This window comes from Zootoca vivipara, chromosome 8 (assembly GCF_965207765.1).
Source record: "Zootoca vivipara chromosome 8, rZooViv2.hap1.1, whole genome shotgun sequence".
Classification (NCBI taxonomy): domain Eukaryota; kingdom Metazoa; phylum Chordata; class Lepidosauria; order Squamata; family Lacertidae; genus Zootoca; species Zootoca vivipara.
Window position 1 is genome coordinate 75,173,385 of NC_142591.1, and position 13,495 is coordinate 75,186,879.

A 13,495-nucleotide genomic window follows, 5' to 3' on the forward strand; every position below is an offset into this window, starting at 1 on the left:
AACCCAGCCAGCTGGGCAGAGCCCAGAGTATCTTAAGCGAGTTGTAAACCATGCAAAAAATGGGCTTTCCAGGGATGGGACCAAACAGGGGCAGTTAGGATGGATCCAAAGCCTGCTCAGTTTAGTCACTTGACCTACCGTAGCAAGTCAGAATAAGTGAAGAGGGCAAAAATAGTAGCATAACTCAAACACTATCCTAAAGGCTTGTGCTCCGTCTAATAGGCTTAGGCTGGCTCAGACATCAGTCACTCTGTAGCTGAACGGAGTTTGGATCTGGTGCAACTTAATGCTGTCTTAATTTAAGCCAATTTGGTTTATGCCAGCTTTTTGTGTATACGACTACCACCTTCGGCTGTAATCTTGTAATCTTACTTATCTTGGAAGTAATCCCCACAGAATCAATGGAACGTACTTCTGACTAAACAGGCTTCATGTTGCCCTTGAATACACTGATGTGCTTTGGGACTACATCCCACCATTTTGCTCCTATACAATTTGTTGTGAAATTCTGAAGAAAAAAAAACCCCATACTGTTTGGAATCTTTTAAATTTGGGATCTGAAAGGGGAAACAACACAGTTCTTTTTATTTGATGGGGGGAGGGGAGGAAAAATGTATACTCCAATTCAAAACTAAAATGTCTAAAATCATTTACTTGGGTGTGCCAACAATTACATGCCATGAAAGCAATCACAATAACAAGAGCCCATTTTGGATCAGGCCAAACAGCCATCAAGCGCAGCATCCTTCTTTCCAGCAATAATCCAGCGAGAAGCTTCTAAAACCCACAAACACCTTATATTTTTGGCTGTTGTTATATTCATCTGTAAGCTGCCTTGAGTCCCTGACAGGGAAAAGGTGGGGTATAAACAGGGCCGGATTTAGGTTTGATGAGGCCCTAAGCTACTGAAGGTAATAGGGCCCTTTATATGTCCAGCTGTCCTTTGTCAACAACAAATTGTTGCTGGTTTTTTTATTTGTGTTGAATACATGCTATATGGTAATTTATGGACCTAATGGGTCTCTAAAGCCATTTGCACATAACAAAATACGGTATGTATTTTATCAAAGTACTGTAATTGTTGAACTGAAATAAAATTAAGAAGTATATTAATAGTGAAATAATTATTAAGCTCTAACTTAAAATGGCTTTTTATTCATAACAAACTTAATAATGCAAACACATTGGCATTTGGCAATAACAAAAGTTCCTTTAGAAACACAATGTACAAGGACTCATAATCTAGTGTCTAGAAACTTCCTATAACATGAAATAATAATTGTAGGTTTTCTTTTATTTGTTTTTTATCTTATATTTTGGAAATGTACTTTTCTTTCTTTTTATTTTTTTGCCCCCCCAAGAGAGTGGGGCCTTAAGCTATAGCTTATTTAGCCTATACATAAATCTGGCACTGCGTATAAATATGGTATTTAAAAGAAGGCGCCTTTAATTCTTTTTAGCACCTGCTAAAAAACATCCTCGTTTAGACAAGCCTACTCAGAGGAAGCTTAAAGTTGAGGCGAACTTTAACCTGCTTAAGTACGTTAAAATTTTGTTGTTGTTTAGTCGTTCAGTCGTGTCCGACTCTTCGTGACCCCATGGACCATAGCACGCCAGGCACTCCTGTCTTCCACTGCCTCCCGCAGTTTGGTCAAACTCATGTTCGTAGCTTCAAGAACACTGTCCAACCATCTCGTCCTCTGTCGTCCCCTTCTCCTAGTGCCCTCCATCTTTCCCAACATCAGGGTCTTTTCCAAGGATTCTTCTCTTCTCATGAGGTGGCCAAAGTATTGGAGCCTCAGCTTCACGATCTGTCCTTCCAGGGAGCACTCAGGGCTGATTTCCTTAAGAATGGATAGGTTTGATCTTCTTGCAGTCCATGGGACTCTCAAGAGTCTCCTCCAGCACCATAATTCAAAAGCATCAATTCTTCGGCGTCAATTTAGTAGGTCTTTAAAATTTAGTAGGTCTTAAAGTAGGACTGTGAATTTCCCTTCGATTTTATTGCCTCATCTTTTTGCAAAGTCCTTTGAGGTCTGTCTGTGGTTTTTTTTATTTATTTTTACAATCAAGTGTATAAATTAGATCAGATAAATAATTCGAAACGCTGCTGAGGAAGAATGCGCTCGGAGCCAGCATTCCCTCTTGCTCTCCTCAGTGAGGAGGCACTGAGGTCAGTCCCACGACTACGGTGACCAAAGACTCGCCTGAGGGGGGAAAAAACAACCCACCTCCGAGCGCGTGCGCGGCGGCGGCGCTGGCGGCTCCGGATTGGCGGGTACGAGGTGCGCTCGCGCCGCTCATTCGGCAGTTACCCTTGGTGGCGATGATGATGGGTGGGGTTATTTTTTAGTCCTAAACTCCACCCACCAACCCCGCCGCCGCCAGCACCCGAAGCCCTATTGGCGGGGCGGGGCATTGTGACGGGAAGGACGCCGTGGCCCCGCCCACTACCCTCCCCCCGCCCGTCGCGTTGTTTCGGAGAGGGCCGCGGCGGCCGGCGGCTACGTAGCTGCTGCTGCTGCAGGAGGAGGCGGCGCGCGCCGGCTGGCTGGCGGGCGGCGGATGAGGAGGAGGAGGAGGGAGGAAGAGGCAGGCAGGCATCGCGGACATGATGGCGGCGGCCTCCTCGCGAGCGCTGGTGTCGGCGGCGTCGGCATCGTCCCTGCGTCCGGGGTCCCAGTCGTCTCGGGCGGCGAAAGCCCGGCGGTAACTCGCGGCCGCCGTCATCGCCGTGCCCTTTCTCTGCCTTCCCCCCGCCGCCCGCCCAGAGACGGACAGGAGGCGGCGGGGTCTCGGGGATGGCGGCCCCGGGCCCCCCTCAACCGCCGCCTCGGCGGCTGGGCCCGTGGCTACGGGCCGGCGCGGAGGTGGCGCTGCGGGTGCCCAGCCTTTTCTTCATCGACGCCATCTTCAACTCGTCGTCCCCGGTGTTCCCCGGAGACTCCCTGTGGGCCGGCCTCCTGGGGGGGCTGCTGCGGCTGATGGGTGAGAGACCCTTCCCCCCTCACGAGCAACCCCATTTATATGCCTATCGCTGGGGGGGAGAGAGAGAAAGGGTTGGGTGGGCCTTCCACACCCCTACCTCTGCTCCAATTCTATCTCAGTAGGTATAGATCACGAGATCTCAGGATCGCGGGTTCGAGCCCCACGTGGGGCAAACAGTTCCTGCATTGCAGGGGGTTGGACTAGATGACCCCCTGGGATTCCTTCCCACTCTACAATTCTGTGATACAATTCTGTCATTTCCCTTCCCTCCTTCCCTTCCTATAGGCTACTCAGGAGGTGGAGAGGAAGGATTTTGGGGGGATGGATGGGGGGTGGAATACATCTCCAATCCTTTTCGCCGCGACCCCGGAAGAAGCGTCTGTGGTGAACGGTCACCGTGCCTTCTCCGCACTTCCTTGTGCGGCAACTTTCCTGCTCTCTTACTTTTAATTGGGTTTGGGGAGAGAAGAGGGTGATCGCCAACCTGTTTTTTTCGGGCGTGAATCCTTCCTGAGCCACCACCTCCTTTACCCTTGAGAGCATCAAAACTGCACCGGGTTGGTGGTTGTGGTTGTTGTCCTTGTAAAAAGGATGTTTGCTAATCCCCGGTTGACCCATAAGTAAGTGTTGAAACAGCAGCGCATCTTCAGCCATTTAAAGTTAGGGGTGTGAAGGGCACTTTTGAAGGATGCTAAAGGGTGAAAATGTTTATTGATCTGGCTGGAATAGGCTAAACGTTTACTGTAGACTTTTGCACAGTGAATGCATCTCTTTTTCCTAGCTCTGCTTTCCTCACACCCATATTTCCAGTGAGATGTGTCCACTTAATTTTTTTATGGCTTCCCAAATCTTTTGCTCCCGCATATCACTTGGTCTTGGTGGACCACTTAACGATTTTTCTACCTGTTGTCACAGTTGTGACACGCTGTGCTAGATGCTGTCTATTTTGAATTGTTTTTGAATTGCTTCTTTTCTAACTATTATTATAATACAGTTTGCATTGCATGGTATGATTCAGATTGTATTCACACAAACACAATAAAAATACAGTTAAGGATCAATATGAAATTTGTGGATCACTGTTGGCACACAGACTACAGTTTGGGAACCCCTAGTTTATTTAATGCTGACAACCTGGGTCAGTCTTCTTCCCTTGGATTGTTAGTTAAGCTACCATCCTTTAAATTTCAGTCAAAATAACTATAGGTCTTTTTTTCTAAAATTAAGAGTAGTGAAAGCTAGTCCCCAGCATTGGAAGTTTTATAAGAGCCTAGTTTGCTAAACATTTGCCAGGGACAACTTGTTGACTGTAAAATGACCTTTTATGATCTTGTGTTGGGCTAAGGTTGCCCAACTGTTAACTATAACCTCTAGTGTTTCAATGCCTTCTGCTTTTTTTGCAATAGGCCTGCTGGTAATTTGGTCATCATATCTTGGTTCAAGCAGAACCAGTTTCCAATTTGTGCTGGGGTAGCTCAGTGAGTAGAACATGAGACTCTTAATCACAGGGTCATGGGTTCAAGCCCCTCGTTGGGCAAAAATTCCTTCATGGCAGGAGGACTAGATGACCCTCATAGTCCCTTCTAACTCTACAATTATATGATTCTTATGCAATTGTCTGTTTAGAACAATATTATTCAGATAACTAGTCACATACAGGCAACAAAATAGATATGCATTTTTTTTTATATGATGAACAGTTTGCTTGCTTTTTCCTCCACAGAAGTGTTATTTGTGCAAGAAATGTCACATGAAATGGTGTGGAAACCAGACTTGACAACAGTCATATTTGTCTGCTTGCATGTGATAAAAATCTCCCCCAAATGAACAGATAAATGTGCATTTGTAAATACTGTAGAACAAAGTTTGCTTCCCTTTCCCCCACTTTCAAGTGGTTTTTATATGCCACAAGTAACATGTGCTTTGGGTAACGGTGAAGAAAAGCAGCTGATAATAACAATAAGAATGGCACATGTATTTGTGAACTACTATTTGGTAGAGGATATTGCCTGTTAACAACTCATTTATAATAGCTTTTTAGCAATACTACCGTACTTACCATAGACAGCTCCTCAATGCTAAACAGCTCTTCCTATCTTCCTCATTCTTTCATCTTTATGTTGCATTCCAAATTACATTTTAATGAATTTACCTGTCAGCTCCAATTTAATTTAGCGCAGAGCTCTATAAAAGCTTTGTCTACATAATTGAGTTTTACCATGACTACTAGCCTGACGAGATCCGCTGATTTGCTTAGAGCACTTTTATACTGTAATGGTGGTGGTGGTGGACAGACTTTCATGAAACTTGACATCACATTTCCTAAGTGAGGCTAAGTTGTATGGGCAAAATCCTGCATTGCCTTAACAGACTTCTGTTTGTGCAGTGGAATTTCACCATTCTCTGTTAAAAAACCACCAACCCTGCAGAGCAGATTTAGAGGGAATATGATCACATGATCAGAAGTACTGTATGCTTTACTGACACTGGGAGAGTGTACACTCTATACAGAGTGTATAGAAACCTATATTGCATATTACAACCCTTGGTGTTTCAAATCATTCTTTGATTTCTCCATACCTTCTGAGGTGTTATTCCCGTTCATGAGAGTTTTATAATCTTACAAAGCAGAAAGAGTTTTAGAAGATCAATAAATTAATAATATCATTATATAAATTGTTGATCTATATAACAAGATCGGAGCAGTCTGTGACGTCTGATCTCTGAACTAGACATCAATGCAGTATGCAAATGTGGAATTGGTTTTTGCCCCTCCCTTCCTCCCCTGTTGCCGTACATTAAACTATGGTTTGGAAATTAAACTGACAGTTGTGATAGTGTTACTCCACCAGTTCTGTTCTGCGAGCTTGATATTTGTGTCTGGAACGTAGCCTGATAGGCATTAAACCAGAATAATAGGTGCATTGTAGGAGTTAGTACATTGGAATAACAGCTGAAAGGGTGTTGCAGAGCATAATGTTCAGGGGGTGTAACCTCAACTGGTGACTCATCACTTACTATAGAAACACTAATAATAAAAGAGGTGGAATTCTCCCCCCCCCCAAATAGCAGGGTGAGGCTTTTAAGTGCTGTGTACTTCAGTTTCCAGGGTCATAGTTTGTGTGATAATGACAATGAGGGGTGGTAAAGTTGTAAACTGCAAGTAAACATCTCTAATATCATTCCATTGTGAAGAGGCATCAAACTTGAGTGCTTAAAAGCTAATCTTATTTAAATGAGATGTATCAGGTCAGTTACTGGATGATCTCTGCTAAGGGTAAAATGATAAGATTAAGTGATTAGGGCCATTTGATAACTATCCTTTCTTGAAAGGATTACAGGTATCCCCATACTTCGGCGCTCCAGATGTTTTGGACTACAATTCCCATCTTCCCCGACCACTGGTCCTGTTAGCTAGGGATCATGGGAGTTGTAGGCCAAAACATCTGGAGCGCCGCAGTTAGGGGATGCCTGGATTAGGGGATGAGGAGAGTCTAGAATGGAAGCCCTTGTATTTAGAATTATATTCCTTCTTTATCTCAAATTTTACATAAGCCACATTCATCTTTAAAAAATTCCTTCCCTCCCCTTTCCCCCAGATCCAGATTCTCCAGGAGTATACAGCAAGATCCATAAAACATACCAGTAAAGGGCATGTACACACTTGCTTTTAATTATTAAGATAGTGGTTTTTGTGTTTTTCATTGAGACACTTGATTTAGAAGCCATCATCAGCTTTCCTCCCTTTTATTGGGAAGTCAGAATTGCATGTCCAATTACACATTATTCAGAACGCTTTGCAGTAATTTCATGTCCACATACAAATTTCCAGTGTGTAAAGCTGTGTTAGAAACTGAAATATGAAAACTAGGAGCTAAATGGCACCTTAAACCTAGGTTATGGGCGCAACAACGGAATGTCTAGGCACACTTTTTTAATAACAAGAATACAAAGCTGAAAATGAATGAACTGCAGCTAAAATATTACGTTCACTTCCCACATGGTCTAGTCCTTCCCTTGCCCACCCCCTAATATTCTTAAGAGGGTCTTTTCTCCAGTCTTCAGAGAGTGGCTGGAAGTGGGGAGGCAGAAAAAGGTCTTCCTTTATTTCCACTCTGCAGTTTTAATCTGAAATCTTAGGCGCAGAACTGTGCCCAGAGCTCAGAAACTGCTCACACTAATGAAATTCCCTGTCACAAAATGCAGCTAGAACAATGGTAGTTTTTAACACTGGTATAAAGACTTGACATTTATAACATATTTGCATACTCTGGCCACTCTCATCTCAGTAAAACAGTTAAAAGGCAAGCTTCACGTGACTTTTCCTAACCTTTGTTTTCCAGGGACTATATTTTGATCCAAAAGGAACGTTGAATAAATGTTGTCCTAGTCTATCCCTCCAAATCAGTTTATTCCCTCAATCCAAATTGGAAAGAATAGAAGTAGCTTCTCGCTACTTTCCTCTGGGAGCCAGTATAGGTTTGCCATCTAGTATGAGTGAAAGGTCACTGTTATAAACAAGTTATTTTAAGCCAGAAGAGGAGACACTGACTACTATACAACTCAAACACTTTTTACCCATTTGCCTTGAATGCACCAAAGAATCGTAGTAGGTCCACTGCTTCATCCCACATCACGTGATGGGGAAATCTTTCTGGCCCATTGGGCAATATGGTAGTTGAAACCCAACGAATAGTCTATCTGAAGTTATCTAGTTGTTTTGAAACCAGGTTCTTTGCTCTTATGACTAACTAGTGGCTCTAAATTCTTTTTTTTTAAAACCCCATAATGGAAAAAGTATATGCTTTGGGTTTTTTTAACTAGTAGTGCTATTCCCCTCGCCAGTGCCACCACCAATATTTTCTGGAGTACAATCATACTGCCTCTCAGCTGAAGAGGAATTAAGAAATAATAATTAGTATTAGGTTATAAACAGATTTGTTAATTTTCCTTATGAGTTAGCTTCAGTTCAGTGCACTAATAACATGTACCGGTACTTCTTCAATAATAATTATTGTAAGGCATGACCAAGCTCTTAATCTGTGTTCAGCGCCTCTGATCATTCTGGCCGCTGCTGCTTGTTTTCCAGATTCATTGTAATGGTCCTTTAAGTGAGGCCTGAATAACTTGTGACCCATCCAGCCAAATACAGTCCCACAGGGCTCAAGGCAATCCTGTTAGTAAGCCCCCCAAAGTTACCAGCCTGGAAGCATTTTTACTTGTGTGCTGCTTACTCATAAAGCGGGTTGCAGTTCTGACCTTCCTCCAGCTTGACTCTCTGAAAACAAACAGTTCACTCAGGTTCCATTTCTTAGAGACACACACTATGTTGTTCCCGGCATGTTCCCAATATACAAGCTGGGGGAAGCTTACTGTCTGTGAAATCTGGCGCGTTGACAGCCCCATGCTACTATTGAGGTGGCAAGATTACCTTTCCTGGCTTTGTGGAATTTATTGTATTGATTAATATTCTGTGGCCTTTTAATTCTGCCTGTAAAAGGGGGGGGGTTTATTGTTTTGTTTGCTTTCATTTTTGTTTTATTATGTGTTTTGTGTTTTCATTTTGTATTTTTATGTTGTGAACTGCCCTGTGATCTTCAGATGAAGGGCAGTATATGAGTATAAATAATAATAATAATAATAATAATAATAATAATACTGTTTTATTATGTGTTTTGTGTTTTCATTTTGTATTTTTATGTTGTGAACTGCCCTGTGATCTTCAGATGAAGGGCAGTATATGAGTATAAATAATAATAATAATAATAATAATAATAATAATAATAATAATAATAATACTGAAGTGAGGCAATGCTTCCCACCACACCCATGCTTATGAGTAAAAAGACGGGATAGGGGATTGCAGGCTCAAACAGTGGCTGTGGAGGAAGTAAAACCCTTTTCTTTGTGACCAGTACAAAAACAGAGTGAGATGCTGTAACAGAAATAGCATTCTGCCCCTTCTTCTCCAGCCTGCTCACTGACCTGGAGATAATTTCATAGAATTGTAGAGTTGGACGGGTCCTGAGGGTCATCTGGTCCAACCCCCTGCAAGGCAGGAATCTCAACTAAAGCATCCATGACAGATGGCCATCCAACCTCTACTTACCGTGTTTCTCATATTATAAGACATGTCTTATATTTATTTTTTCCTCAAAAACACACACTATGGCTTATTTTCAAGGGATGTCTTATTTTTTTCCTCCTCCTCCTGCCGCGGCCGGCATTGCTGCTGCACCTATCACTATGTCTTATTTTCGGGGTATGGCTTATATTCCTCGAATGCTTAAAAATCCTGCTATGGCTTATTTTATGGGTATGTCTTAAAATATGAGAAACAGGGTAGAAACCTCTAAGAAAGGAAAGTCTGCCACCTCCCAAGGGAGTCCATTCTACTGTTGAACATCTTTTACTCTCAGAAAGTTCTTCCTGATGTTTAGTTGGAATTTCTCATACACTTACCTGCATGTAATTCCTGGTTACCAGTGATGACTAGGCGAGTGGTTAAATAAAAGAGTGGTTAAATAAAAGCATATGCATATGTAAATCAGTGATGGGTATAATAGGCAGCAACAGGCTGTGATGTTAAGTATAGTTACAGTGCTGTTCATAAATGGTTGTTTTAACATTTCTTACCTTCACACAATGTAATTTTAAAACACTGATTCCCAATCTGGCACCTTCAGACAAAGATGCACCCCCAGAGGCCTTTCCTTACACCCAAAGGGTTCAGTTCCCCTACTGAAGTTAGGCTTGAAAGAGCATTTCATTGTAGCCAGTAAAAAAGGTTGCGGTGTGTTGGGGTCACAGTGTGTGCATGATGCCCATAACAGTTCCAGTTCTCCAAGTTGCTCATAGGCCCACAACAGTTGGCGGCCCCTGTTATATTCCTGGTGTTTACATGATATATGTGAATACAGTCTGTATTTAGAAAACAAACAACACAACACAACCTATATGCAGAGGGGAAATAGAATGAATGAAATCAAGATACAAGTAAATACTAAACGCTATAATCTAGTTTTTACTGCTGTTTTTTCTAAGTATTAAAGCCATAAAAAACTAAAAGCCCATCTAGCAACCAAGGCATTCTTAAAAAAGAAGATCTCTTATTGCAAAAGACCATCAGGGAAGAGCTGAAGAACCTCTCTGAGCACCAAATCCCAGAGTCTGGGTGTGATCACTAAAACGGCCCCCTCTGGCCCCAGTCAAGAATGACTTTGGTATATATTAGACTAGAGCAGGCATCCCCAACCTTTGGCCCTCCAGATGTTTTGGACTACAATTCCCACAATCCCTGACCACTGGCCCTGTTAGCTAGGGATCATGGGAGTTGTAGGCCAAAACATATGGAGGGCCGCAGTTTGGGGATGCCTGGACTAGAGGGTGTATTTTGATGATCTACTTGCTGGTAGGAGGTCTGAGCTGCTACAGAGGAACAGCAGTGTATGTAGAGATGGTGGCCTAATTGATGGTATCAGACATGTGATTAGTTTGCCTTCATTTCCATTGTGCTTATTTGTCCTCAGTAGTTTGGAGGTATACCTCAGAGATTATTGCGAGTTCGATTCCAGACCACTGCAATAAGCGAATATTGTAGTAAAGCGAGTTACACAGGTTTTTTGTTTCCCAGTACATATAAAAGTGACGTTTACACTATACTGTAGTCTATTAAGCCAGACCCCCCCCCCCCCGGCTGCAGAGGCAAAAGGGGGAAACCTAGCTCCAGTCCTAGCCAGCTCCACTCCTGTGGCCAGAAGAGAGGTGGCGTGGGGCTTCCCTCCCCTGGAAGCGGCCTTGTAAGGAGCAATGTCTGTGAAGTGCAATAAAGTGAGGTATGCCTGTTCAATAGTTGATATGCTGGGCTGTGTGGAAATTAGTATTTACTAGGATTGGATTAATTGGGAGTACAGCTTCTATAAAATTGAAGTGTAGATTGAATTTACAGAGAGGGCTGAAAACTTAAGTCACACTTGTTCAAAGCACATGTGCTTTAGAGTCATTGAGCATTTTTCATTTTAGAGTGTACAGACAACTAACTCTCCTTTCCTCCTCCTTTTAGGTATCTTTGTATCCAGTGTTGTTCTGATTCTGTCACAAAGATCACTTTTCAAGTTTTATACGATCAGCTCTGCTCTTCTGCTAGCCGCAACATCAATGATGGTGAACTATTACGCTTTTTTGCACATAAACTTCCACAGTGCCTCTTTTACAACACCTTTTGGAGTCCAGCTCCTTCCTCATAAAGGACCTTCCTTAGGGATGGCACTCTCTGTCCTTCAGCTTACCTTTGGAATTGGCTACGTTGCACTGTTAAATATCCAGTCCATATATTCTCAGCTAATCATACTGGATTTATTGATTCCTCTTGTAGGCTTGATCATTGAATTGCCGTTACACATCAGGCAGATTTTAGTCTTTACCTCAGGCTTCATTTTGACAGTATACACCCTGGTCGTTTTAGTTTATAAAATTAAACGGTTCTACTACTCTTCACGGTATGTCTATCTTCTTATAAGGCACATGTATCGCATTTATGGATTACAACTGTTGCTGGAAGATACATGGAAAAGGATTCGTTTTCCATCAGTTTTGCGGGTCTTTTGGCTAACGAGGCTGGCAGCTCAAGCTGTTGCATTAACATTCTTCATCAAAATGGCAGAAACTGCTCCAGGCATTAATTTTTACATTTCTTGGGACAGTTTTTGGGAGTTATTTTGCAGCCTTATTGTCAGCGGGTGTGATTCTACTTTAACTGTATTGGGCATGAGTGCCGTAATTTCATCTATAGCTCACTACCTGGGGCTTGGTATTTTGGCCTTTATTGGATCTACTGATGAAGACGACAAAAGGCTTGGTTTTGTGGCACCAGTTTTATTTTTTATTTTGGCCCTGCAGACTGGTTTAAGTGGGCTTAAGCCAGAAGAGAGACTAGTTCGCTTGAGTCGAAACATGTGCCTTTTGCTGACCGCAGTCCTGCATTTTATCCACGGAATGACAGACCCTGTCCTAATGTCTCTGAGTGCCTCCCATGTGTCCTCATTTCGCAGACACTTTCCTGTGCTCTTCGTCTCAGCTTGCCTCTTTGTTCTTCCAATTTTGCTCAGTTACATGCTTTGGCACCACTATGCACTAAATACATGGCTGTTTGCTGTTACGGCATTCTGCGTGGAACTCTGCCTGAAGGTTATTGTTTCTATCACTGTGTATGTACTCTTTATGATTGATGGCTACTATAATGTCCTATGGGAAAAGCTTGATGATTATGTCTACTATGTTCGATCGACGGGCAATATAATTGAGTTTATATTTGGAGTAATAATGTTTGGGAATGGTGCTTACACCATGGTGTTTGAATCAGGAAGCAAAATCCGGGCTTGTATGATGTGTCTGCATGCCTACTTCAACATCTACCTGCAGGCAAAGAATGGCTGGAAAACCTTTATCAATCGCAGGACAGCTGTTGAGAAAATCAACTCACTTCCTGAAGTCAAAGGAGAGCGATTACGTGAAATTGATGACGTGTGTGCAATCTGCTACCACGAGTTTACTACATCTGCTCGTATTACTCCATGTAACCATTACTTCCATGCACTTTGCCTTCGGAAATGGCTCTACATTCAAGACACTTGTCCAATGTGCCATCAAAAAGTTTATACTGAGGACAAGGAGAATCTCAATCTCTCAAATAACAATGGTTTTGTTGCACTCGATGAAAATGAACCTGATGAAAATCCTTTGCAAGGCGAAGATGCAGCTGCTGATATGGAAAATGAACTAAATGAAGATAATGACAGTTCTGAGAGTGAGGAGGAAGTAGAGACTGAGAATTCAAGTCAGTCTGTCACACTGACAGAACACTCAGAACAGGGAACCTGACTTGGTTTAAAATGTCATGTACTGAACACTGTGGGTGGGTGTTAATAGTGGAGTTCAACTATGGAATAAAAGCTTCACTTCATCAGTGTGTAACTAAGCACAAGAACAGTATCTCAAAATGTTGAATCTGTGAATGGAGTTGTCAATTTACTGTGATGTGCGATTGTAAATATACCTCTTAATTACTGCTGGTCTCTTTTTCGACCACCTTAAACTTTATGTACATTATTGTACATGGAATAAAGTGTTTTCGCATATTTTTTAAAACAGTTGAACAAAACACTTCTTAATTGATCAAAAAAATTATAGTGTGCAAGTTGTGTCAAAAAGTTCCCGCACTTTGGTAAACTTATTAAGCCCATGGTTTTTGGATATATTGAAAACAAGCCAGTGTCTCAAGGAGTCACCCTTTAAACCAATTAAAATATTGGATAAGGGTTAACAGATGTCAGTTATTTAAAAATCCTATCAAAGCATCGTTTCCAACTTGATAGCAAAAATTAAAATTTTAGGTTTGCATAACTGTTACCATTCTTGCTACTGTGTTTATGTTTATGGGAAAGAGAGAAATGTTGGGGATGAAGAAACAAGTGTTGTTTTTGCTAAGGGTTGCATTCTCTTGGAAGAT

At 42.2% G+C, this 13,495-nt stretch overlaps 1 protein-coding gene across 1 annotated transcript; it reads left to right on the forward strand.

Annotated features, from left to right (window-relative positions):
• Positions 1 to 639: 639 nt before the first annotated feature.
• Positions 640 to 13,134, forward strand: RNF139 (ring finger protein 139). Its single transcript, XM_035124952.3, has 2 exons — positions 640 to 2,988; positions 11,051 to 13,134. Exons 1-2 carry the CDS (start codon positions 2,802 to 2,804, stop codon positions 12,865 to 12,867), a joined length of 2,004 nt encoding a protein of 667 aa, XP_034980843.1. The 5' UTR covers positions 640 to 2,801; the 3' UTR covers positions 12,868 to 13,134.
• Positions 13,135 to 13,495: the final 361 nt, after the last annotated feature.

Bases quoted from the DNA above. Each gene is read 5' to 3' on its own strand.
- RNF139 (XM_035124952.3), top strand. From the start codon at position 2,802: ATGGCGGCCCCGGGCCCCCCTCAACCGCCGCCTCGGCGGCTGGGCCCG. The intron at 2,989-11,050 runs GTGAGAGACCCT...TCCTCCTTTTAG, and splicing joins GGGGCTGCTGCGGCTGATGG to GTATCTTTGTATCCAGTGTT.